The sequence below is a fragment of the Equus asinus genome, chromosome 15, assembly GCF_041296235.1.
Source record: "Equus asinus isolate D_3611 breed Donkey chromosome 15, EquAss-T2T_v2, whole genome shotgun sequence".
NCBI classification, from domain to species: domain Eukaryota; kingdom Metazoa; phylum Chordata; class Mammalia; order Perissodactyla; family Equidae; genus Equus; species Equus asinus.
The window spans coordinates 22,004,515-22,030,000 of record NC_091804.1 but is presented as its reverse complement, the minus strand read 5'-3'; the positions used below and the strand labels follow the sequence as shown (position 1 = coordinate 22,030,000).

Below are 25,486 nucleotides of genomic sequence, written 5' to 3'. Positions count from 1 at the left end.
GACTGGTGCTCCCCAGGGAGAGGTGGTGACCTTGGCTGGGGGTGGGGGGGGGGGGAGGCTCTGGCTGCCCCCTCCTTGGTCTCTCCTCCCCTCTTCCAGCTCAGCGGTCTGCTCTCATCCCTTCCTCCCACGCATGCTTTTGAAGGAGCACTCTCCTCTGTAATGCAACGTCAAATCCTGAAGGGGGCGCAAGTGGCCGGTGCTGGTATTGATTAGAGCAGTGGTTCTCAAACTGTGGTCCTTGGAGCAGCATCCCTGGGAAACTTGTTAGAAATGCAAATTTCTAGATTCCACCCCAGATCCACTGAATCAGAAATTCTAGGGTGGTACTCAGAGCTCCAGGGGAATCTTATGCTCGCTGAAGTATAAGCACCCGGATGTAGAGGTCAGAGGGGACTGAGGACCAGCGAGACAGGCCTATCTGAGCTTCTCAACCCTTTGTCCCATGGGACCCCCCCCCTTCCTCCCCACTGTGCCCTGCAACACAGGAATGTGCCCCAACAGCTCCCATGTAAAAATTCAAGAAAAAATATACCCTTGACCCCACAGTGCCCTCCAGCTGCCTCCAATTTCTCTGCTCCCCTCAAGGACAAAAGTTCTTGGACAAGTTGTGTCTGTTTTCTCACCTCCATCCCCACTCCCTAAAAAAAATTAATAATACTATTATGGTGGATGTCACACGTACAAAAAAAGGCATAAAGAATAATATGATGAAATCTGTGTATTTACCACACTCAAGAAAAAAATAGAACCCAGACTGTTGAATCCATGCCCCCCGGCCTGTCTTCTGGCCCCAGGGGCCCCTTCACTCTTTAACTCGCCCCGTGGTGACCTTCTTGACAAGGGAGGGCCAAGGGACACTGCCGTGTTCCCCTCTTACTCTCTGGCTCCCAGTGGTCAACCCAGATGGCCACTCCCTTTTTCTGGAAGCACTTCCCAGATGCAGCCTCTCCTAGTTTTCCTCTGACCCCTCTCCCGGTCACCCCCCGCTGACTTCTCCTTTGCCAGGCTCCCACATGTTGAGGGGATTCTCATGGCCCAGTTCAGGGCCTTAGTCTCTCTGTCACATTCTCTCTCCCTGGGTCAAACGTCCTTCTTGGAGGACCACAGAGTCAGTGAAGAGAATTCAGGGGGACTATGAACTTGGGTGAGAAAAAAATTACATCTTTTGTCACTAACCTATAATTAAAATTTGGCATTTCCTTCAATTGTGAGCATAGGCCACAAACCATAGCACTATTAGCCGATCCCATGACTTCGTACCCATAGAAATCATAAATATTTTCATATTGCAACACAGGTGTTATATATCTTAAAATACTGTTTTTGTTTTTAACTCATCATGACTTCAGAATTATGGACGCTCTCAAACCCACCACTGGATAACGCTAGCACATTATAGCACAGATTCAATTTTTAATGTTTTGATTACAATTACAATATTATTGGGTATTCTTATTCTTTTATGCCTTTGGAAGTATTATTCTGAAAAGGGATCTGTAAGCATCACCCAGGACCAGAGAGATGCCGAAGTGTCCAAGGTCCGCATGTGAGGGTTCTGCCACGGGTGCTCCAGTTGGTCCTGGGAATTTCACCTCCCTATGTGCCGATGGCGCCATGTCCATCTGCCACCTAGACTTCTCCCCTAAATGTCCCACCAACTCGCCATCTCCACGTGGATTTCCAACAAGCGTCGCAAGCCAAAGCATCCGACGTGGAGCCCTGATTCCTCGGCTCCCACCACCGCTGTCCCTGAATGCCCACCCCATCTCCCCTCCTCTTTTCATCTCAGTGAATGGCCCCACCGAGTCTTAAGCCCCCAACCCAGACCTCACCCTTGACTCTTCTCTTTTTCTCACCTGCCACCACTCAATCCGCTAGTGAGTTCTGGCCACTAGGATCCCAGCGTGAGTTTCGAATCTGTTCACTTCCGTCCACCCCTGGCCAGGCTGCCGTCATCCCCACGGGGCAGCTTCTCATGCTCTCCTCACCACACCTCTCAGTCCCCGGGGATTCTAACGTGTGCCTGGCTGGGGAGTACCGGGTGGGTAAGAGTAAGCAGAGCTATTCTGAGGCTGCTCTAGGACTTTCCCGTGAGCCACGAACCTCCTGGAACCTAGTTTAAAATGCAGACTCCTAGGCCCTGAGCTTCTGCAAGTTCATTCCTGCCGTGAGACCTTCTCAGGCATCTCCTCCAAGCTTCTCATCCGCAGATGGACACACTGAGGCCCGGAGACTCCCCAAGGTCATCACTTGGTGGGCTAGGTTCCGAGACTCTTTGCCCATGGGCTTCCTGAGGTCTGCAGAGCTGGGCTGGTGCCTCAGGGTAGCTTGAGTTCATCTTGAGTGATAGGAGCTCCTTTAGCACCCTCACTGGTACCCCTGCTTGTCCTGTGGCTGCAAGTGGCTGGTCAGGGCAAAGGCTGCCCACAGCTGGGGATGCCCACAATATTATTGGGTATTCTTATTCTTTTATGCCTTTGGAAGTATTATTCTGAAAAGGGATCTGTAAGCATCACCCAGGACCAGAGAGATGCCGAAGTGTCCAAGGTCCGCATGTGAGGGTTCTGCCACGGGTGCTCCAGTTGGTCCTGGGAATTTCACCTCCCTATGTGCCGATGGAGCCATCACCCAATTGGCCTCACCCGCCCACCAGCATGGGCCCTGGGATGGCTAATCTGGGCCACATGGGCCCAGTTTGGCCAGGCTGGGGCTCTGGTGACTAATGTTGGCCTGTGTAGAGGGGGTTGGGTCTGTCCTAGGGCTCAGACACCAGCTGGAAGGGTCGGGGGAAGGATCCCAAAGGAGGAACTGACCCTGGGTGAGGTCTGCTGGAGCACCCAACCCCCAGGATTGGACTCGCCCCTTCTCTGTCACCTTCCTGTTGGCAGATTCTCCAGGCTGAGATGGGAATGGAGGTCTGACCTCCTGCCACCCCTCCAGCCTGCAGAGAGGCTGACCCTTGGCCCTTGGACCACCTCACGCTCCCCTTGGCCTGGGTTTGAGTTCTGGCTCTACCAAGCTCTAGTTGTGGGCCCTTGGGGAAGGAGACACTTCTCTGAGCCTCACTTTACCGATCTGTGACATGGGGACAGTAAACCCTGCTCCTTGTTGGGGAGAAGGCATTTGGAAAAAGCCTTGAAGGACAGGAAAGGATCTCTGACAGGCCAGGGCTGGAGGAGGACGGAAGGATGATTGGATAGATGACAGATGAGCGTCTGTGGACGAGCAGTCCCAGTGGCCGAGGAGATCTGCTCAGGCCTGCCTTCTCCTGCATTTTTTCTAGAAAAAAGACTTCAACTGTGGACAGGTCACTGTGGTCCATCCATCCAATGGACTCTATTCAGCAGTAAGAAGGAAAGAACCGTTGATGCACAAACATGGGTGAAGCTCGGCTGTACCATGCTGAGAGAAATAAGCCAGACTCAAGAGCTGCACACTGTAAGATTCCATTTACGTGACTTTCTGGAAAAGTCAGAATCCATAATTGCCAGGGACTAAGGTCTGGGGGTGGGAACTGACTGCAAAGGGACACAGGGGAACCCTCTGGGGTATTGGCGATGTTCCCATGATTATGGTGCTGGTTACATTTGTCGGACTCTTAGAACTGTACATTAAAAGAGTAACTTCACTGTATGGGGACTATCCCTCCATAAAAAGCAAACTCACCAACATAAAGTTCTATAAATATGTTTATAATAATAAATACCTTTCCTCAAATTAATCCCTCGCCCTCTGAGTTTCATTTGAGTATCCACTTGGGAATGGTTCTTGAGCACCTACTATGTGCTAGACCTTGTACTGAGGACTAGGGAATCAGTAATGAACAAAATTAGCGAGTTTTCTGACTCCAGGGCACTTCCGCTAAATACTTCCATTAGCTTCCCATAGGGATGAGGGCTATGAAGACATAAGACAGGGTAATGAGTGGGGTCGGGGGCAAGTTTAACCAGAGTGGCAGGGAAACCCTCAGCAGAGAGGCCATCTGGGCTGAGAGGATGAGCCAGCTGTGGGAGAGTCAGGAGGAGTGGAATTCCAGATGGAGGGAAAGGCGAGTGCAAAGGCCCTGGGGTGGGAGAGTGTCTGGTGCATTTGAGGATCGAAGAGAAGGTCAATAGCAATAATACGCCCTGCCCATCTCTTTCCTGGAAAATGGTGCATGTCGCTTATATTTGGGAAAAGCATTTTGTCAACTACAGATAAAAGCCAATGCAGAGAGAGTAATTCCTTGTGTCTGATGAGCCTGGGTTTGAAACACAGCTCTCAGTTTAGTGGCTGTGTGACTTTGGGCATTTACCTGTCTGGGCTTCTTCTCTGGAATGGGGATAATCATAGTTCCCATCTCTGGGCTGTAGGGAGAATTCCTGAGACAACCCATGTAAAGAGCCTGGTGCGTGGTTACAGGATTGACACATGACAAATTCCAGTATGTCCATGTCACAGACTACTATGCAGCTGTTAAAAAGAATGCACTGATCTGAAAAGATGCCCCAGATGTAGTCTTGAGTGAAAACAGCAAGATGCAGAACATTACCTGTGCTGTGGACCCATTTGTCTGTAAGAAAGATCCAAATAATGTATTTTTCTGTATATATGTATGATGTATTTTTCTATGTATATATGTATGATGTGTTTTTCTATGTATGTATGACGTATTTTGTCTGTATGCCTAGAAGACACAATCTACTCACAGTGGTGATTTACTTCAGGGGAGGGGATGACAATGGGGGTGATGGTGATGGTGTTTTCTTTCTATGTTACATATTTCTAAATGGTTTGGATTTAAAAAATTGAATGAGAATGCATACAGACATAATTAATATAATATTTAAAATCTGGTATATAAACCAAGTGTTCTTAATGGATGTCCCTAGACCCCTGAGGGATCTGTGACTGGAGAAACGTTACGTTTTATTTTTTTCACCAATCTCTAACTGACATGGCTTTTCCTAAGGTGAAGAATATAGGCCACGAATGGCCTTGGTGGTGGTGGCCAGTGCCCGTGACTTTGTCACCAGTAGAAATCACAGATATTCTCCCGTCTCATCACGGTGGCTGTGGACATCTACAACATATTGCTTACACTCATCATGACCTTGAAACGGTGGAGGATGCTACATCTACCACCAGGTCTTGTTACGTAATCAATGTATTAATTTATTATGCAATGAATTTAACATATTAACACAAAGGCGATATATGACTGTATCATGAATCTGTTTAAAAAATATTCTGATATCTATATCTCAAGGCAATTTGTTTCCTTTATAAATCTGTGCATTTAATTTTATGTTTTTAAAAATATTCTTCTGAGACAGGGTCCAGAGCTTTACCAGATTCCAGAGGGGCCCAGGGCCCAGGAAAGGGTCAGCCCTCTGATGGCCCCTCCACACGGGCCTCAGCGCCCAGCGGGCCGCCAGCTCGCAAGCAGGGGCTTTGCCTGTCTTTCCTTCTGGTGCCGGGAAGGGTGTCTGGCAATTCATAGGTGCTCCATGGATATTTGTTAAGCTGAATGATTGAATGAGCTGGACTCCCTGGGAAGAACTAACTTTGAAATAAGCCACATCATTTGGCTCTGTGGTGCAGCCACTGGGAAACAGAGCAGCGGGAAAGGAAAGAAATGCATTTACAAAAAATTAAGTCTCGCCCTGAGCTGCCTCATGGCTTGTCACTTCCAGCCTTTGTGTCTCTATCCCCCCACCCACAGATGGGATGAAAACAGACCCATTTTGTGGGGCTGGAGTGGGGAGTGACGCGTGTGGAGCTCCTAGGAAAGGGCCCTGCTGGTAGACATGCTTGGAGCCTCTCTGGTCAAGGATGCTGGGGGATGGCATGTCATGCCAGCTGGACAGAGCTGTGCTGGGGCAGGTGGCTTTGGGAGTTGAGGGCATCTCAGCACAGTGTCTGGCTCTAGGTCACTGTTGGTGGGGTCTTATCGGGAGGCCTGATCTGCTCGGGAGGGTGCGGGACTGGCCCTGGGGTGGGAAGGGGACTGGAGGAGGATGAGGTCCAACAGCAATTCCTCTGGAGACTGGCAAGACTTTTAGCATTAGAACTCTAGGCACTGGGTTCGAATCCCAACTTCTCCACTAACTGGCCATGGGGCCTTAGCCAGGTGTCTTTGCTCCAAGCCTCAGTTTGCTTATTGGTCAAAAGAGGGACCCTAATGGGACTGGCCCCGTGGCTGAGTGGTTGAGGTTCTGTGCGCTCCACTTCGGCGGCCTGGGGTTCACAAGTTCGGATTCCAGGCACAGACCTGCTCCACTCATCAGCCATGCTGTGGAGGCATCCCACATTCAAAATAGAGGAAGATTGGCACAGATGTTAGCTCAGGGCTCATCTTCGTCAAGCAAAAAGGGAAAAAAGAGGAAGATTGGCAATGGCTGTTAGCTCAGGACAAATCTTCCTCACCAAAAAAAAAAAAAAAGAGAGAGAGAGAGAGAGACTCTAACACCTCTTTCTGGGCTGAGTGTGATGAGGGATAAATGAGGCACCTGGGCAAAGAAGGGTGCCTGGCACGTAACAGATGCTCAACAAACATTGTTGCTCTCCCTGCCTTCACTTCTTGAGAGGCTCTGGAAACTTCCTTTTGCTTTACCAGTACTTTTTCTGCAGGCCTGGATGGGGCTTCTATTTATATCCAGCCTTGGCTCCTCTTGGCTGTGTGGTCTCTCAGAGCCTCAGTTTCCCCAGCTGTAAAATGGGCACAGTAGTAGGGCCTACCACGGGGTTGTCGTGGGTTAAATGAGGCTGTGAGTGTTCAGTCTGGCACGTGCTAGGTGTGCAGTAACTTTAGCTGTAGTTATTATTATTGTTGTTGTTGCTAAGTGCTCACGCTGCGGCTGCTGCCTGGTCTGCCGCCTCATCGCCATGGGCAGCACAGGCCGGGGACTGGCACACCTTGGAAAGCTGGAGGCTCTGTGCTGGGGTAGAACATTTGTCCTGACCTCTGGCCCCTCTGTCCTTTGCTGGCGGGACTTTACCAGGAGTGGGAGTGGGGGCAGAGGTCAGGGGCTCTTAGAGGATGCTGGTTGTCCTGGTGACCCTTTACGGCACCCCTACAATGTGCCAGGTACGCTTGGGCACCTTAGAAACAGTCTCTCATTCACTCTTTACCCCCATACCCCACATGGAGGGTCTGCTAGGGACCCCCTTTTTTAGCTGAGAAAATGGAGGCTCGGACACACGGAGTCACTTCCCCCAGGTCACCCATCAGGTTGGCAGATGCTAGATTCGTACCTGGGTCTGCTGATTTTGGAGGCCGGGAGGTCAGGTCCGGGGGCCACAGGAGGGCCCGGGCAGGGCTAAGCAGGTGGAAGCGGTGCCTCCCTCACCCAGTGCAGGACCCAGGGGTCAGCCCTCCAGCCAGGGAGCCCAGAGGACCGAGCCAGTCCCGCTGCCAGCTTCTGCCTGTTGACTGACTTTCTGGGTCACCTGCCCAGGTCGTGCCTGAACCAGACCAAAAACGAACCCGGGGTTTCTGAGAGTTGGGTGTGTGTTAAGGTGGAGGAAGGCCAAGGATTCGCCCCACAACACCCCCCCATGTAATTGCGGGGAGGCAGTGGGGAGAGGAGATGAAGGCCACTGGATAGGGGGGCGTCAGGAGACCCCGGGTTCTGCTCCCAGCTCTGCATCTCTGAGCTCTGTGACTTTGGTCAAATATTTCATCTCTGAGTAAACGCCATCCTTCTAGTTGTTCAGACCCAAGCCCCCGGAGCCCGCCTTCACGCCCCTCCCTCCCCTGCCCCACATCAAATCTGCGGTCTCTACTCTGAATCACATCCAGAATCTGACCGCTTCCCCCCAGCCCACCACTTCCGTCCGGGTCCCAGCCTCCATCATCTCTGGTGGGGCCTCACAGCCTCCGTGTTGTGCTCTCGGCTTCTGTCCATGCTCCCCGGACCCCAATCTATGCCCCACACAGTAGCCAAAGAGACCCCAGTAAACCCAAGTCAGGTGACAGCACCTTCTGCTCAAAACCCTGCTGTGGCTCCCAGATCGCTTAGAGAGAACCCAGATTCTTCGCAAATTTCTTTCCAGGAGAAAAAGGGTCCTTACTTTGGAAACAGGTAAAACCTCCCCAAGGAGCAGGGTCCAAACGGGGCTGCCCTGGAGGTGGGGTGGGAACCAGGGTGGGCAGCTGGACAGGCTGAACCCAGGCACCCCGGCAGAAGGGGGTTAGAGCCCAGCCTGATGACGCAGGGGAAAGGGTCCCAGACAGGGAGGGAAACAGGGAGCAAAAACAGAGAGAGCCTGGAGGACCACACAGCCCAGCCCCATTTCACACACAGGGAAACTGAGGCCACAATCGGGAAAGTAACCTGCAGGGGGCTGCACAGTTGCTAGGGGCTCGGTCTAGCCAGACCCATGAAAATCTGGAAGGTCAGAGCTTCAATTGTTTTGTGGGGGAGTTTCCATTTAAATGTAAATTTTTGTAATTTTAACTTTTTGGAATGGGTGATATAAGCACATGGCTCAAAATTCTGAGGAATGAAAGGATGTGGAGTGAAAACAAATCTCCTCCCACCCCTGCCCCTGCCCATGGTTCCCCTCCCCACAGGCCAGTGAGGGGCAATCCGGGTTTCCGTCCAGAGAAGCTCTCTGCACGGACCAGCAGTGCCGATGTCCCCTGCTCTAGTCTATAAAGTGGCCGCTCACCGTTCTGCGCCCGCTCCTTTTTTCTTAATGTAATTTGCAGATTGTTCCACATTCATCCAGACAGACTTCCCTCGCTGGTTTAACGCCACACAGCATTCCATCTGTGGGCCACCACGGCTTCCTCACTGGGTCCCCTACAGCTGGGTCGGTAGGTTTCCCAGCTTTTGCCATCGCACCCGCGCTGCTTGTCCCCCTGTCCTTTAGTGCTCCTGCAAGGCTGCATGGGGATCAATGCCTTGACCCAGAACTGTCGAGTTAAAGGGTGTGTATACTTGTGCCTGGAACAAACTGCCCCTGGAGAGGTCGTGTCTGGTTTGCACACCGCGTTTGGAGGAAGGGCCCTGGGGTCTGCAGCAGTGGCTATGGGAGCCTGAGAGTTGCCCACCAGAGTCCCCCGAAACACAGCCACACCCTCTCAGTGTCGGGAGCACCCAGGGCTTCTCTCGTCAGCCTCCTTCTGACTTTCAGGTCAAATGCCCCCTCCTCCGAGGAGCCCTCCCTGGCCTCCCCATGGAAGGCAAGCGCCTGCCCCCTGCCCTACTCCACCCACGAGACCGTCTGGTTTCTTCAGGCAAATGAAATCGCCACAGTCACTTGTTATTTGCCTGTTTCCTCCGTGGGAAGATCAGCCCCGGGAGCGCTGGGCTGCTGTGCTCAGGGCCACATCCTCCGTGCCTCGAACAGTGCCAGGCACGAAAGAGATGCTCAGCAGATATTTGTTGAAAGAACAAATGGGTCGGTTTTATGCAAGGGTGCCAGGTCTCCACGGACTAACTCTCCAGCTACTAGAAATACGTTTGGGGCCCCCGACCCAGAGCAGCTGCTGCTGGAACCCCGTGAGAGACGAGGCGAGGCCGCAGAGGCTGGAAGACCAGAGAGCAGAGAGACGACTGCACAGGGCAAGAAGGAAAGGGAAGAGACTGGAGGGTGGGAGGAGGGCTTCCAGGAGGAGCAGGGGGAGGCCCACAGCAAGGGAGGGAGCAAGCTTGGGGTATCCGCAGGAGGAACATTCCAGAAATGACATGACACAGTCTCACTGCTCATTTGTCTGTTCAACAAACTCCTTCAGGCGTGCCAGGACCTGTGCTGGGCGCTGGGGAGAGAGCGGGAGCCAGAGCAGGCCACGTTCCTGCTTGAGCGGTGGGCCGGGTGGGTGGGACCCAGCTGCCTGGGTCTCCGGAGGTACACTTGGGGCGCTCAGCGCGGCCCTGGAGGCCTCGCAGATAGAGCTCACTTCGTCTTGGCTCCCTCATTGTCCCCCTTTTACAGACGAGGAAAAGAAAGCACAGAGACGAGCCCGTTGCCCATGTCATACAGCTTGTGAGTGGCAGAGGCTGGCTTGGAAGGCAAACCTGCAGGCTCCCGAGACCACACCCTTAGCCTCTCCAGTGGGCTGCTGGTGGCAGCCAGACTCCAAGACGGTCCCAGCGATCCACCCCCCGGTACTCATGCCCATGTGTCCCTCCCTCACCGAGTCAGGACTGGCCCGTGTGAGCAATAGGATATCACAGAATGCTTGGAGTGTGATTTCCACGGCTTCGTCATCACATTTTGGTTTCTGCTTGTCCCTTCTTATATCACTTGCTCTGGGGGAAGCCTGCCACCGTGTCCTGAGGACCCCCAAGCAGCCCTGTGGCGGGGCCCATCTGGAGAGGAACTAAGGCTTGCCACCATCCAGCACCAAACTACCAGCCTGGTGAGCAGGCCCACTCGGAGGCCGGCCCTCCACCGGGCCAGCCCTCAGATGACTCCAGCCCCGGCTGAGAGCTGAGTGTAACCACATGAAAATAACCCGAGTGAGAAGTACCTTGTTAATCTGCTCCTGAATTCCTGACCCTCGGAAACTGCGAGAGATAATAAATGTTTGCAGTTATTTTAAGCTGCTAAATGTTTCAGAGTAATTGTTATGCCATGATAGATAACTCATGCATTGCTTTTGCAGAGGTCGCAGAGGTCAGACCCTCTGGCTTCCAAGTCCTGCCCTGCGGCTGGGCTGCAACGCTCCCTGCCATCCCAGGTCTCAGTTTCCTCTTTTTACAGTGGGGCTGCCTCTGTGGCCTGGGAGCCCCAGGGCGCAGGGTTGGCTCCTCCTCCCCTGCCCTGCTCCGGCCCCTCCCATCCCCTCCGGCCCACCCAGTCCCTGACCCCGTGGTTTAACCCAGACCAGGGTTCTTTGTCTTGTTTTTTCTGAGCAGCCAGGCCCTGCCTTCCTCCGCTGTTTTCCTCCCTGCGAGAGATTCCACTGCTTGCCTTCTGGTCCGGGCTCCAAGCGGGAGGAGCGGGCGGGCAGGGAGCCAGGGGTGGAGGGTGTCAGGGCCCAGCGGGCCGTCGAGGAGGGATGCGCTTTTCAACTCAGCTCAACCCACAATTCCCGGCACAGGCTGGCTCCACCCCACTGCCAGCTGCCGCCGAGTCTGTGTGGGCCTAGAGCAGTGCACCGAGTCAGGCCCGGATCCCGTCCCACCCGGCCTTTCCTTTCTGTGCCAGTGATGGAGCTGCTCTGAGGCTCAGTGGCCTCACGGGAAAATGGGGCTCATTGCTTCCCCCTCGCAGAGGGGCGGAGGGGGATAAAGGAAATGGGCACTGGATCTGTGGTCCCCGGGAGCTGGGATTCTCTGTCTTGTTCGCGGCTGTAGCGCCAGGCCCAGCTCACTGCCTGGCCCTCAGTAGGAGTGTATCAATATTTGCTGAAGATTTGTGGCTGTCCTGCCTTCTGAGCCTCAGCTCGCGTGAGGTGGGGTAGACCCAGTGTCTGTCCAAAGTAAAGGGGCCACAGAGAGAAGGCAAGGAGGGGAGGAGCAGATCCGGATGTCCGTGGCCACTGCCCATCACAGAGCAATCCTCACTGGGGACAGGGCAGAAAAGTGGCAACATCAGTTGCCAGCACCCAAGATCCCCGAAAGCAGGGTCCCGCCCAGGGAGGTCTGGTCTGGCCCCTGATGGGCATTCCAGTCTCATCTTGACCACCTTCTTCTGGCACTCTGTGCTCCAGCCACACTGAATGCTTTTCACTTCCTCCAAACCACCTTGCTCCATTCTGCCCCAGGGCCTTTGCACTTGCTATTCCCTGTGCCTGGAATGCTTTTCCCTTCCCTTCTCTGCCCAGGAACTGCCAATCCACCTTTCAGATCTCAGCCCTGTCCTAGTGCCCTCCTCCATCAAGGTCAGGCCTCCCATTATTTACCCCTAGAACTGGTGGGCCTCCCCTTCACAACGTGTATCACTGTCAGTTATTACACGTGAGAAATTACTGGGTTAGTGTCTCTGCTGCTGCTCCCTAAGGGGTAGGACTGAGTCTTCCTCGCTCAGTCCTGGCACTGTAAGCTCTCAGTAAACACCAGGGGCAGGAATGCTTCAGTGAGTGGAGGAATGAACACTCTCACCTCGCAAATGAAGCTCAGATTGCGCGTGTGCGTGTGTGCACACAACCCCAGAACTTAGTAACTGTGAGGACGCGTGGATTTGCCATGAGGTTCATGACATGCTGTGTCTCCTGTCGCCCTGGGGAGGAGACTCAAGATATCCTCAGCCGTGTGTCGGGAACCCCGGGTTCTGGTCCAGCTCCTGCCACTGACCCTGGGATGAATGTGGCTGAGTCACTGCCCTCCTCGGGGTCAGTGTCCTCCCTATAAAATGGAGGCAGAGAGAGGCGGTCTGTGCAGTGGTTCACAGTGGGAGTCTGGAGCCAGCCTGCCGGGGTTCAAACCCACCTCCCTCACTTCCTAGCTGTGTGAACTCTCTGGGCCTCAGTTTCCCCACAATAAATGGGGATCATAATAGTCCCCACCTTTTAGGGTGTCGTGAGGTTTCCTGAGTCAGTGTTTGTGAAACATGACAGTGAAAGTCCCATACGTGTATCCGCCACAGCAGCACACTCACCCCGAAGAGAGAAGAAACAGGAACAGCTCGTCCCACATCCCCACGAGCTGAGGCAGCGCCGGGCCAGTCCCCAGACCTCGATGCGCTCGTCTTTGGGCCTGCTGGCAAACCCAGGCACGCGCTCACCATCGTCCCCAGTTTACAGATGGAAAAACGGCGGCTCAGGCCCTTCCCACGTTTGCAGAGCGGTAAACCTCACAGATGTAAGGTTGAGCGAATAAAAGCAAATTGTAGACAGATATAATACTGTGACATCATTTATACAGGAAACAATATCCACAGGTTCGGGAGGGGGAGACGCAAGTAAGAGGCTGTCTCTGCTGAGTTCACAGCGGATCCCTGGCGGGGAAGGAGGCAAGAGAGCGGCAGGGGCTTGAAGGCATCAGTAAGGTTTCGTTTCTTAAGCTGGGTTGTGGTGAATTTTAGGTGACTTTCCTCTCTACCTTTTCAAACATCTACAACACTTCAGTAAAATTTTGAAACGCACAGAATAAACGGCAAGGAAATTAACCGAGAGATGATCAGGGCATGGGGACGACAAGTGGTTCTCTTTCCTCTGCGTCTTTACACACCTCCGTGTTTCCTAATTTTTGCACACTGAAAATTAGTCAAAAGCTGAGAAAAGTAACAAGGCTGTAAGGCAAGAGGGAGAGCTGGGACTGGCACCGGGGTCAGTGGACTCTGGAGGGAGAGGTCCAAGCTGCCCACCTGGGGCCCTGTCCAGCTCGTCTCAGCTCCCGGTGGGCCCCTCGGCAGCCCCCCAGGGCTTTCCTATGCGGGTTCTCCTCAGCTGCTGGGAAATCGTCTTCCTTCCTTCAGCCCCACGTGGTGGCCACGCTACACCAGAGCGTCAGCCTGGTGTCAGGAGTGAAGGCCCACAAGGCTCTGCCAGCCTAAGCTTCCTCTGCCAAGGGGGGGTGGTTTGGCTTTCAGCTCCAGAGTCCCCAGTCATCTCCTGGCCCGCAGACCCCACCAGACCTTTGCACACTCTGCCTTCTTTTGTCCTCACTTGAGCTACTTGTTGTCACGATCCCCACTTTGCAGATGAGGAAACTGAGGCCCAGGGAGGCGAAAAAGGGACTTTCCCAAGACCACACAGGGCAGGATGTAGAGAAGGTGGGGTCAGATTCCTGTGCTTCTGACTCCACATGGGTTTGCTCCCTGCGCCGCGCATTCCAGGCATGTTCTCAGCAGCGGACGCTGCCCGGGCTCCCACTCGATGCCAGGCACTGTACCAACCCTGCAAGTGCATTAACTCACACAACCTCCATGGTAACCTGCAGAGTGGCCCCGTCTCATAGACAGGGAAACTGAGGCACAGAGTGGCAGAGCGATTGAGGACACACAGCTGGCAAGGAGTGGAGCTGCGATGCGGGTTGAGTGAGCCGGCCCCACGGCCCCCGCTCAAGCTCTGTGGGGTTTACCCTAGGCCCCGGGCCAAGGATGGGAGCTGCAACGGTAAGGACACCCAGTTGGAGGTTCTGGGGTCCCCGCAGCTTTCGAGGGCGCCACTGCTGGCTCAGGCACTGCCTGAGTCTTCTGTGCTGAAGACCCTAGAGAGGCTCCTCTTGGCTGAGGGGCTCCTGGGGGAAGGAAGAATCTAGCAGCTATGAGATTCCCCTTTGGTGGCCAGAGCCTCTCTGTTCCCAAGGCCCCAGTTGGGTACCCAGGGACCAGGTCACAATGGCCATGTCTTGTTTATTAGCCAGGAAACTGGCCTAAGTGCTGAGAGCGTGGCTTCTGACATCACACAGTCTGAATGTGACCCTGACCTCACCTTTCCTGGCCGGGTGGCCTTGGGCGAGTCAGCCAACCTCTTGGTGCCTCAGTTTCCTCATCTGTTAACGGGCAAACAATCTTACTTCATAGGCTCATTGTGAGAATTAAATGCAATAATTCTCACAAGGCAGGTAGGACAGTGTCTGGCACACAGGAAGTGCTCAATAAATGCTGGCCATAAATTCTGTTCTGTTCTCTTTCCTGCTCCCACACTCTCTCTGGGAGACAGGGCCTGTTTTGAGTTTCTCTTTACAGAGGAACCAATCAAGGCAGGTGGCTTCTCCAGCGCCCCACAGCTGGTCAGTTGCACCACTGGGACGTGACCCCTTGACCTAGTTCAGCCTGCCTCAGACCCCACAGCAGCTCTGGGGTCTATTCCGGACATTTCAGAGCCGGCTCTGCGGTGAAGCAAATGCTCCGAGGCCGGAGTCTGGGCAGAGGGGCAGGCTTAGGGGGCAGACCGGGGGCCTGTTTTCTCACATTTCCTGCCCCAGGAGAGAGAGGAGAGGGTCTGTGTACATCCCAGCCCAGCCGAGCTCTGGGAACACCCCCGTGGGATGGCCTGGCCAAGCCCCTGAACAAATGAACCTGTCCCTGGGGGGGAAGCCATGTGAGGGGCCGCTGCTGCCGCTACTCCATGGTCATCTCTGGGCCGAGCGCATCTGGGCCAGCCGTTACAACCTCATTCCTCCAAGAAGGGGAGCTGTTCCCCCATCCCAACCCCCACCCCAAACAGAAGGAGCCAGCGGTGAAGTTAGGAAATCAAACCCCAAGACAGTTTGTTCGGCAATCGAGACTCGTTTCTTGTTTGGATAACCGAAGGACGAAAATGCCAAGAATTTACGGGCAGCCTGGGGAGGCCGAGGCAGCTGGGAGTCCTGGGCCAGTTAGGGGGGGTCTTGGGCTGGGCCAGGACCCCACGCTGTGCTCCCGCTGGATGTGGTTTTGACCCACGTCCAGCCAGGCAAGGCCTCAAGTCCGCTGGGCTGAGGGGTCAAGTTATTCTGAGGTTTGACGTCAGGGCCCTGGAGCGAATGGCAGAGGCTGGGGCAGTGCCAGGCTGGGAGGCTCCTGCCCAGCCCTGACCCCTCCACGCTTGGCTTTGAGCATAGAAGGGGAAGAGAAAGAGGCCCCAGCTGGGAAGCCTGGCTGAGGGGTGGGCACTGGGAGTTGGGCAGGTGTGTCCTGGGTCCTCGGGTGTGCACAGAGCATGTGGATGCTGGGGGGGGCGGGTAGAGGCAGGAGGGATGCATGGCCTAGGGGTGAGAGGAGGACCTCAGAGAGAGACAGCGAGAGATGCAGGGAGAGATTCAGAGAGACGCCAGCCAGACAGGAGAATCAGAGAGTGATGGAGACACCCATAGAGTCAGAGATCTGAGTCAGCGCCAGCGTGCGAGCTCCAGGAGAGAGACCCACAAGAGGCAGAGAGACACAGAGCCAGAGAGAGGCAGAGACAGACAGCGAGACAGGTGGAAAGGGTCCCGGCGCCGGTGCAGGCGAGAAAGTGGAGGGCCCCACAGTTTTGGGGTTCTGCCCTGCCCCTGAGACCCCAGATTCAGAGGGAGCTGTACTGCTCTTGGGTGCTGGGGGGGGTCGGGGGCTGGGGGGCTTGTGTTGGCCCTGGCTTCCGCACTCTCCTCATCCGCAGGACGGGTCCCCGTGGGGGTCACGGAGAAGGCAGAGGACGGCACCTCCTGGCACGGAGACCCGGGGTAGCTGGGGGAACGATGGAACAGGAGGAGCGTTGGTTGCGGGCAGATGCTCTCCTGGCTCTGGGAGGAGGTGGCTTCATTCTCCTCGTCACACAATTGGGGCACTGAGAGCAGGGCCGGCCCTGGCTCACAGAGCTAGTCCTGGGCGGACCCAGGAGGCCGTGTGACTAACCACCGTGCCGCACGGCCCAGCCGCAGGAGCCTGCTTTCCAGCTGGCTGTGTCCTCCCACTCCCTCGGCATTCCTGGCTGCTGCTTTTCTGCTTTTCACCCAGATGAGGGGGTGGAGCGGAGCCAAGAGCTGATGTGCAGCCCACCACAGCGACTCCAGACGTGAGTCACTGGGGCAGAGGCTCTCCAGGAGGAGGAGGGGAAGGGAGAGAGTGGAAGGAGGGGGAGAAGAGTAGAAGGCAGGGAGGGGGAGGGGTGCAGAGGAGGAGAGAGAGGAGGAAGGAGAGGGAGAAGCCGACCCCTCCCTGCCATGCACTCGGGGTACTGGCGGGAAGACATCAGCCCGTTGCATGCTGGGAGAAAAGAGTGGGCATCGGGGGGGTTTGGGAATTTTAAGGCAGAAGGCAACAACCCAGCATCTCTCAGATCTTGCCTCCCCCACCTCCTTGACACCCTCCAGAGTCAGGAGACAGACCCTGCAGTTTGGAGTGAGGATTCCAGGTTGACTCTCGCTGCCGCGTGACTCTGGCAAGTCCCTTTCCCTCCCTGGCCTCAGTTTCCTCGCCTGGAGAAACAAGGAGAAGGGTTCGGGGCATGGGCTGGGTAGGTGTTGGCTGCTGGGAGCTTGCCACAGCGCCCCTGTGCCCACCCAGAGGAAGAGAATCGTGCCAGGTGCTTGGTCTGGGGAGGCCGGGCACCTCCAGCCATCCCTGGTCACCCCTAGTGGTGACGGTGATGCTACTAGATAAAAATATTTTGAAACTAATTTTTTTTCTCTTTTGGGATATTACAGCAGAAGCCAAAAAGAGGCCTTCAAGTTTCAAAGGCTCTGAGACATGCCAGACCCAGAGAATGCGCGAGAGGAGAGCCAGAGGAAGGTCGCGGCCACAGAAGGTAGCCAGCATATCCCTGACTGGGGCCAGGGAGAGCCAGAGGGAGAGAGACGAGTGTTCACAGGCTGTGTCTTCCTGAGCCAGGGACCACATGTCTCAGCTGCGGGAGGAGGGACCCAAGAATTTCAGGACTCATGTTTCTATTCCCAGGGAACTCTTAATAGAAACAGCCAATGTTTATGAAGAATTTACTACATGCTTGACACCGGGCCAAGGACTTCATGCACATCATCTCATTAAATCCTCATAGAGGCGGGTAATGTTGTCATCCCATCTTACAGGTGAGGAGACTGAGGCTCAGAGAGGTGAAGCAACTTGTGCCAGGTCACGCAGCTAGGAAGGGACAGAATGAGTCTCGAATCCCAACAGTTGGGCTCCAGAGTTGGGACTCTCACCTTCCAGGCTATGCTGCTGCCCCAGGAGGTGACAGGACCCAGGGGAAAGTGACTGCCAGGTGTGTTCAGTACGATGGGTCTGATCTTGTGGCAGGCTCCACGGGCACAGGGTGACTTGGTGGTGACCCGACACCAAGGGGCATGAAGGGAGTGCTCAACCCCATGGGCCCCTTACCCAGGAGATGGCGCAACAAACCCCTGCTTGGACCCTCCCAGAGACCAAGCAGAACTGGGGACCCCTCAAGAACACCAAGATGGATAGTGACAGTCCCAGCCCCGAGGTTACCTGCCACCCTTGGACTGACCAAGATTGAGCTTCCCCACCCAGGGGTGCAGGGCTCAAAATAGAGATGATGCTGAATCACATAAAAGTCCGTCAATCTACTGTGTTCTTGCCTGGGTGGGCTCCCCGATGTCTTCACGAAGCATGTGCGGCAGCCGGGCGGCAGGCTGAGAGCAGTGCGTGAGCCGTCCCACCACCCCCTGACATCCTGTTCTTTTCTCCATTTCGCACATGGGGAAACTGAGAATTGCTCATCCACAGCCACGTGGCAATTAAGTCCAGGGCCGGGATGTGAACTCAGGTCTGCCTGACTCCCACATCAGTGCTCTTTGCTCCATGGTGCTCTATGGTGACCCCTGCCCAGGACTGTTGGGCTAGGGGGACGAACACCTGGAGAGGACATTCCACTGCAGGCTGAAGAGGTGAGCTGGGTGACCTTCTGACCCGAAAGCCATCGATTTCAATCCATCCCTGGGCTCGGCCAATGTTGCCCGAGCACCAGGCACCCAGGGGAGTCAAAGAGGGACGAGAGGGTCAGACTTGGGGTAGAGAAGCCAGGTGGGAGGTGGCGAGGCCTGAGCCAGGGCAGCACCCGGGGACACAGGAGGATGGATGCCAATGAGAGAAGCTGAGGTGATAGGATGGATGAGACCTGCTGCCTGGGGGTGAGGTGGGGTGGAGGGCCCCCTGGGCCGCGGAAGGCCTGCTGGCTGGTGGTAACACCTTAAACAGAGAGAGGTGGGCAGAGGAGGGAAGAGTCGAGTTTCAGGCAGCTTTGGAGTTGAGACCCCATGGGCCCTCAGAAAAGAGATGCCCGGAGGTGGGGCAGGGTCATGGATTTGGGGCTCTGGAGCCCATCAGATGCCAATTTGGTGTCGTCCCGGAGCAGGTTGGAGATGGTGCTGCAGGAGTGGCGGGGGCAGTGCCACGAAGCATGAGAGGAAACAAAGTGTCAAGACTCAGTCCTGGGAAACATCAACATTTCAGGGGAGGAGGAGGAGTAGGAGCCATCTGGGAGATGGGAGGAACATCCACGTGTCCATGCATCTACACATCCACGCATCCACACATCCACGCATCCACACATCCACACATCCACGCATCCATGCATCCACACATCCACGCATCCATGCATCCACACATCTACACATCCACACATCCACGCATCCACACATCCACCCATCCACACATCCATGAATCCACACATCTACACATCCACACATCCACACATCCACACATCCACGCATCCACACATCCACACATCCACGCATCCATGCATCCACACATCCACGCATCCATGCATCCACACATCTACACATCCACACATCCACGCATCCACACATCCACGCATCCACACATCCACCCATCCACACATCCATGAATCCACACATCTACACATCCACACATCCACACATCCACACATCCACGCATCCACACATCCACGCATCCACACATCCACGCATCCACGCATCCACGCATCCACACATCCACCCATCCACCCATCCACGCATCCACGCATCCACGCATCCACGCATCCACGCATCCACGCATCCACGCATCCACCCATCCACCCATCCACGCATCCACGCATCCACGCATCCACGCATCCACGCATCCACGCATCCACGCATCCACACATCTACACATCCAAGCATGCACGCATCTACACATCTACACACCCATCCATTCATCCACGCATCTACACAACTGCACACCCACATGTCCACACACTCACACATCTATGCATCCATGTGTCCCCATATCTGTACATCCAAGCATCTACACACCCACACATCCACACAGCCACATATCCATGCATCCATGCTTCTATGTATCTGCACACCCACGCATCCATGCATCCATGCATTCGACAGCCATGTATTGAGCACCTACTGTGTACCAGGCACTGTTCTAGGCCCGGGGAACCCACTAGCGAACCAGACAGATGCAGTCCCTGGCCCCCTTGGAGCTCACAGACCTAGAGAAATGCTTTTAAGAACAGATGGGAGAAGTGTTAAGAGAGAAAACCAAAGCCGGGTGACAGGACAGAGGGTGACAGGAGGTGGGTGGCTATTTTAAATGGGGTGGACAGGGAGGGCCTTTCTGAGGTGACATCTGAGCAGAGACCTGAGGGAGGTGAGGCGTGAGCCATGCGGGTGTCTAGGGGCAGGTGTATTGCAGGCAGGAAGGACTTTCGCTCTTGTTCTGAAGAGACAGGAGTCCTGGGAGTTTCTGAGTAGAAGAGGGCCAAGATCTATCTTAGGTTTCAACGGGATCCCTCTGTCTGCTGAGTGAAGAATGGACTGTGGGGGCCAGGGTGGAAACGGGAGCCCACTGGCTGTGACGACTGTCCGGGTAGGAGCTGGGGGCGGCCAGTCCAGGGTGGGGCCAGGGAGGTAAGGAAAGTGGTCTGAGCAGGTGCGTTTTGTTGATGAGGCCTTGCTGATGGAGATGGCTTCTGGAAGGATGGTGTTGGTCAGCAATGTCAAATCTGTCAAGAGGTCAAGTGAGCTGAAGATTGGGCCGTGGCCATCAGAAGTGGGAAATGGGATGTGGGAGGTGGCCTTAGGGGAAGGAAGAAATGGGAAGTGAAGAGGTGGAGCAGAGTGTGGGGACTTCTGAGAGCCAGGCCGGAATCTGAGGGGCTGTGGCTGGAGAAGAGGCTTGCCCCTACTCTGCTTCCTCCTCCTTTTCCAATGGGAGATATTTGGATGAGACTAAACCCTGAGGGGAAGGACCAGCAGAGAGGGAGGAGTTGTCAGGTACACAAGATGGGATGGTTGGTTTGAGGAGGTTGAAGGGCTCAAGGCAATGGGACCTGCAGCCTAGGAGGGAGAACAGCCTTGGCCTGTGGAGGAGCCCCTTCCCTCTGAGCCAGAGAAAGGCTCTGGGAACTGGTGGGTGCATGGGTGAATCTGCAGGTGTGGGGCAGGCAGCTGCGAGGCATCTGTCCCCTCAGCCCCATTTCTCCCTGAAGTAGGAGGCCTGTGGTCTGGTGAGAGGATAAGGGGGCTGAAGATGGAGCCTCAACCAGGAGGTGAGATTTTGAATGACCCTTAAGGGGCGAGAAACAGCTGCCTGAAGAGACACACAGATTTCAGGGCAGCACGGAGCTCCAGTGTGTGAGGCCAAGAGCTTCCTTGAGGGGGGATTGAGGGTGGGCAGGCTGGACACGCTACAGGGCAGGTGGGCAAGACAGTGAGTGAGGGCTGAGGAGACAGGGGGCAAGGCAGGAGTGAGAGGGGAGGTCAAGTGTGCACGTGCACGAGTGTGTATGCAAGTGTGCACGACACAGGTTGGTTACATAGGCGCAGCCTCTGCATCTCGGGGATGGATCGACCCAGGGTGTGTGCACAAAGCCATTCTTCAGAAAACAGTAGGAAAGTACCAGAACTTCAATTCATATGATTTCCTGTCATCTTTTTAAACTTCCGTCTTCATTTGTGTCATACCCTGTATGTATTATATTAATAAGGGTGTGTGTGCATAAATACTAAATAAATACGCACGCATCCGGGGAGTGAATGTGATGTGAACAATTTGGAAACCACGGCTGAGAAGGGGCGACTGCTTGGAGAGGCACCTGGGGAACACACTTCCCCCTCTGCTCTCACCCCACAGTCTGCAGTCTACAGTTGCTGTCTGCCACTTAACACGTTCTCGGCTCCAGGAATCCGTCTGCTCCCACCACCCCACGCCACCACCCAGACCAGCTCCTGTGCCTGGGGCCTGGGGCCCTTGCTCTCCCTCAGTCACTCCTACTTAGGGGCTCCGGTCAGCCCCATCCTGGACCCCGCAAGACGCCTTTCCTGCCCCCATGCCCACCCACGGCCAAGACCACCCACAGCCAAGCCCGCCTCCGTCGCCTCTGCATCTCTATGCCTCACCTAGGGCTTGGCACACAGTAGGTGCTCAGAGTCTTTGCTAAAAGAATGAGGACAGAAGGTCCTAGAGCAGCCCTGGCCTTGGGCTGAAACGGTGGTGGAGTCCTCAACTCCTAGACATCTGCCACCCCATATCCAGTTCATCAGCGGGGCCGGCCTGTTAACTCACCCTTCAGAATATTCCAGAATCTGATGGGACACACCCCCTCCCCACCTGTCCTGCTCCAGGCCTCCATTGTCTCTTGCCTGAGGCCGCAGCAGCTCCTCCTTGGGCTCCCAGCATCCATCCTGCCCTCTATGGCCTCTTCCGTTAAAACTGAAGCTGGTGTGTCTTTCCCAGCTCAAAACCCTGCAGTGGCTCCCAAGTCGCTCAGAGCAAGACCCAGCGTCCTTCCAGTGGCCCCTGAGGCCCGACACGTGCCCTCCCCTCCCCTCCCTTCTCAGCTCTCATCCTCCACCCCTGCCTCCCCCTCCTTCTCTGCTCCAGCCGCCCTGCTGTCCCCCAGGCGCCCCACTGCATCCCACCCCATAGCCTTTGCTCCTGCTGCTCCTGCGCTGGGAAGCCCTCCCCGGGTCCCTGCCTGGGCAGCTCCATCACTTCACTTGTTCTCTGAATTCAAACGTCACCTCCTCTGAGAAGTCCTCCTCAATTATCTGACCTCACATAGCCACCCCAGTCACTCCTTGCCCTCTTCGCTCCTTCATTTTGCTTCACCCTCTGACACAGTAGATATTTATCATTCATCTCTTTCTACCTCTTTCCCCTACTAGTCCAGAAGGGCACCCACTGTTCTGTTTACTGTGTTATCCCAGCATCTAGGACGGGCCAGGCCTGTGGTCAGTGCTCAGCAAGTTTCTATCAGATGAATGAATGAATGGCTGTTAGGGAGCCAGGTTTCCAGTTCTGACTCTGCCCAGTCTTGCTGTGTGGCCTCAGGCCCATCCCTGCCCCTCTCTGGTCCTCATTATCCCAATCCGTACAATTCAGAGACAAGGGTCCCATCAGCCTGGCCCTCTGTGCCCAGGGAAGGCCTCTGGGGTGGCCACTCCCCCTCCGCATTGAGACAGACCCCAGAGCCACCCAGCACCCCCTCTGCAGGCCCAGCTCTTACCTTCTGCAGCCACTGCGTGTTGTTCTCCAGCATCTTCTCCAGCTGCCGCACCCGCTGGGCTGACCAGTCCCCGAGGTTCAGTGTGGCGGCGGCCGGCGAGTCCCTCTGGAGGCTGTTGGAGCCCCCGAAGGCCTCAGGCTCGGATGCGCAGGGCTCGGGCAGCACGAAGGTGTAGCTGCACTGGCCGTGCTGGACGCGGTGCGCCCGCCGGCGCCCGCCCGCCTCCTGCCCTCTCCGCTGGGCTGCAGTCACGGTGGCCACCATAAGGAGGAGGCTGCCCAGCAGCATGGCTGGCCAGGAGGGCATCCAGAGATGTGGCGATGGCGAGGGGTGTCTGGTCAGAGCCCCTAGGGACTCTGCCTGCCAGCGCCCCCTGCGTGCCCGGGATGTGCTGTGTGGCCGAGCGTGGACAGGCCTGCCCGCAGAGCCGCGGCTGCAGACCCCGCTCGGCCGAGCGCCGTGTCCAGGCGGCTATTTATACTTGCTCCAAACACCACAGCTGCGGCTTCCTCCACCGCCCCCCGCTCCCGCCCCGACACCCCTCACCTCTGTTTCCCTTCCCTTCCTTCCTCCTCTCTTTTGCCCACACACTGCCCTGTCTGTCTGTCCTGCCGTGCACCGGCCTTGCTCTGCCCTCCTCTGAGTCCTTTTATTATCCAGCGGGGGCCTGGCCTCCCTCCGAGAGAGAAGGCAAGAAAACAAGACACACAGACACGTGCGTGCACACTCACACACACGCACACACAGTGCTGCCTGCCTCAGAAAACCAAAAGCAACAGCAGCCTCTCTTCCTGTCTCTGTCTCTCTGTCTCTCCCCAGCCTCCCCCAGCCAAGGCTGGGATCTCAAGTTTCAGCCCCCCACGCCGCCCCCGTCCCTCCCTCCCTCCACCTTCCCCGCTCAGGGTCCATGTTAGCAGCTCGCTGGGAACACCAGCGAAGTGACCCCCAGGGAGACAAAGGGAGGGGCAGAGGGGTGAGGCTGGGGAGGATGCAGCCAGGCCAGTCTGTTCCTAGAGGCAGAGAAAATCCTTGCCAGGACAGGGAAGTGGGCGCCCCAGCCGGGAGCTGGCTCCCATCCTCCCTTCTCCCTCGGGGCCTGGGGGACGCTGGACTCCAGGGTGGCCCTGGCTTGGTTGCTGTGACAGTAATGAGATTTTGTCTTGTCCCAGGGCAGCTTGTTCTGGGGCCGCCTTTGGCTAGAGCAGGGAGGTGGGTGCGGGGAGAAGAGCTTGGGGTGCAGTGGTGGCTGGCCAGCCTGGAGTGGCTGGCTCCAAATCCCGCCCCCACTGCTGGCCATGAGACCCTGGGTGGGCAGCTTCGCATCTCTGGGCCTCTACATCTTGGGTAAGCCCCATCTCTTGTGCGAGGAATGTGCTGAGCATGGGGACTCAGGAATTTTTGGTTTACTCGTTGACCCATTTACTGGTAAAAATCCTGGCTCCACCGCTTACCAGCTGTGTGACTTTGGGCAAGTCGCTTAACCTCTCTGTGCTTCTGTTTCCTCTTGGGGAACCAAAGGAAATATATCATTCATTTCACAGGGTGTGAAAATTAAGTGAGTCAGAACAGTGCTGGTACAGGGTGAGCACTAAATAAATATTTTTTATTGTGGTTGTCAGCATCACAGTTATAATGTAGCTCCCCTCCCCCAACCCTCAGGAACGTAACACCCACGAGGGCAGGGGTTTGTCCCTGGGGGACATGGTCACTGGGCAGGAGGTGCCCGGGAGCTGGTTGGGCCTCTCCTGGGTGGGCTGCCTTCCGGCTTTCTCTGCTCGTTTTCCCAGCATGGGGGCCAGTCCGTCTGTGTGGTATTGTTTTTTTTTCCCTTTGTTTTCCCCAATGCTGAGGGCAGGCAGGCTGCTTGGGGGGGAGGGAGGGGGAGTGGTCTAGGGCGGCATCCGGGGGACTGAGAACGTCGCCCCAGGTGTGTGGGGCTCTGGCAGGAAAAGGAAAGCAGCTGGTTATCAGCCACCGGCGTTCCCGGAGCTTCCTGTGTGCTGGAGCCCTGCGCGCCCACCTGCCGTCACTGTCTCGGCCGTGAACGGGGTCACTGCACCTCCGGCCTTGCGAGGAAGAAGCGCGTTAACGCAGCCACAAGTTTATCACAGCGCGCGGCCCAGACGGCCGGCCCCGGAGAGGGCGGCTGTCATAGGGGTGTGTGGGTTGAGCCGCGTGTAATCCCAGCGAGGCCAGCATTCTTGTTTTCCCCGTGTCACAGGGGAGAAAACCAAAGCCCAGAGCAGGGGAGCAGTTTGCCCAAAGTCACACAGCCTGTTGGTATTTGACCCGAACTGACGGTGGGCAGGTTCCACCACCAGGCTGAGCCCAGAGCCCATCCCACGCCTCCCAGTTACCCCCTGGGGCCGTGGGCCAGGACACTCACCCCTCAGCCTCGCTCTCCTCATCTATGCACTGGAGAGGGGTCCTCTGGGGCTCCCAGATGACAAAGGGAAGCTCCTGGTACCGGCAACGCCTTTCATCTTATTGATCGAAAGAGTGAGTGAACGAAGGTAATCTCCTTGCCTGTATAGGCTTAGTTAAATAGACACGGGCCTGGTAATTGCGCCAGTGGCCCTCCGCACAGAAGAGGAAACGGAATTACCTGTCCACAGAAGAAATGTAGGTAGGATCCAGAGAAGAGTTCTGGAAAGCCTGGGGGACAACCCTGCCAACTCTATACCTCCATTTCAGTACCTCCTTCTCACCTCAGGACCTTTG

General features: G+C 55.8%; 1 protein-coding gene across 2 annotated transcripts in view; it reads right to left on the bottom strand.

The window, feature by feature from the left end:
- Positions 1–23,574, bottom strand: part of ANGPT4 (angiopoietin 4) — a 48,081-nt gene extending 24,507 nt beyond the window's left edge. Inside the window, exon 1 of one of the 2 annotated variants that reach the window (XM_014845009.3) lies at positions 22,766–23,574. In XM_014845009.3, the coding sequence (XP_014700495.2) occupies positions 22,766–23,071 (306 nt within the window). In that variant the 5' untranslated portion in view covers positions 23,072–23,574. The remainder of the gene's footprint in view (positions 1–22,765) is intronic. The other variant, XM_044748226.2, reaches the window with a different exon arrangement.
- Positions 23,575–25,486: the final 1,912 nt, after the last annotated feature.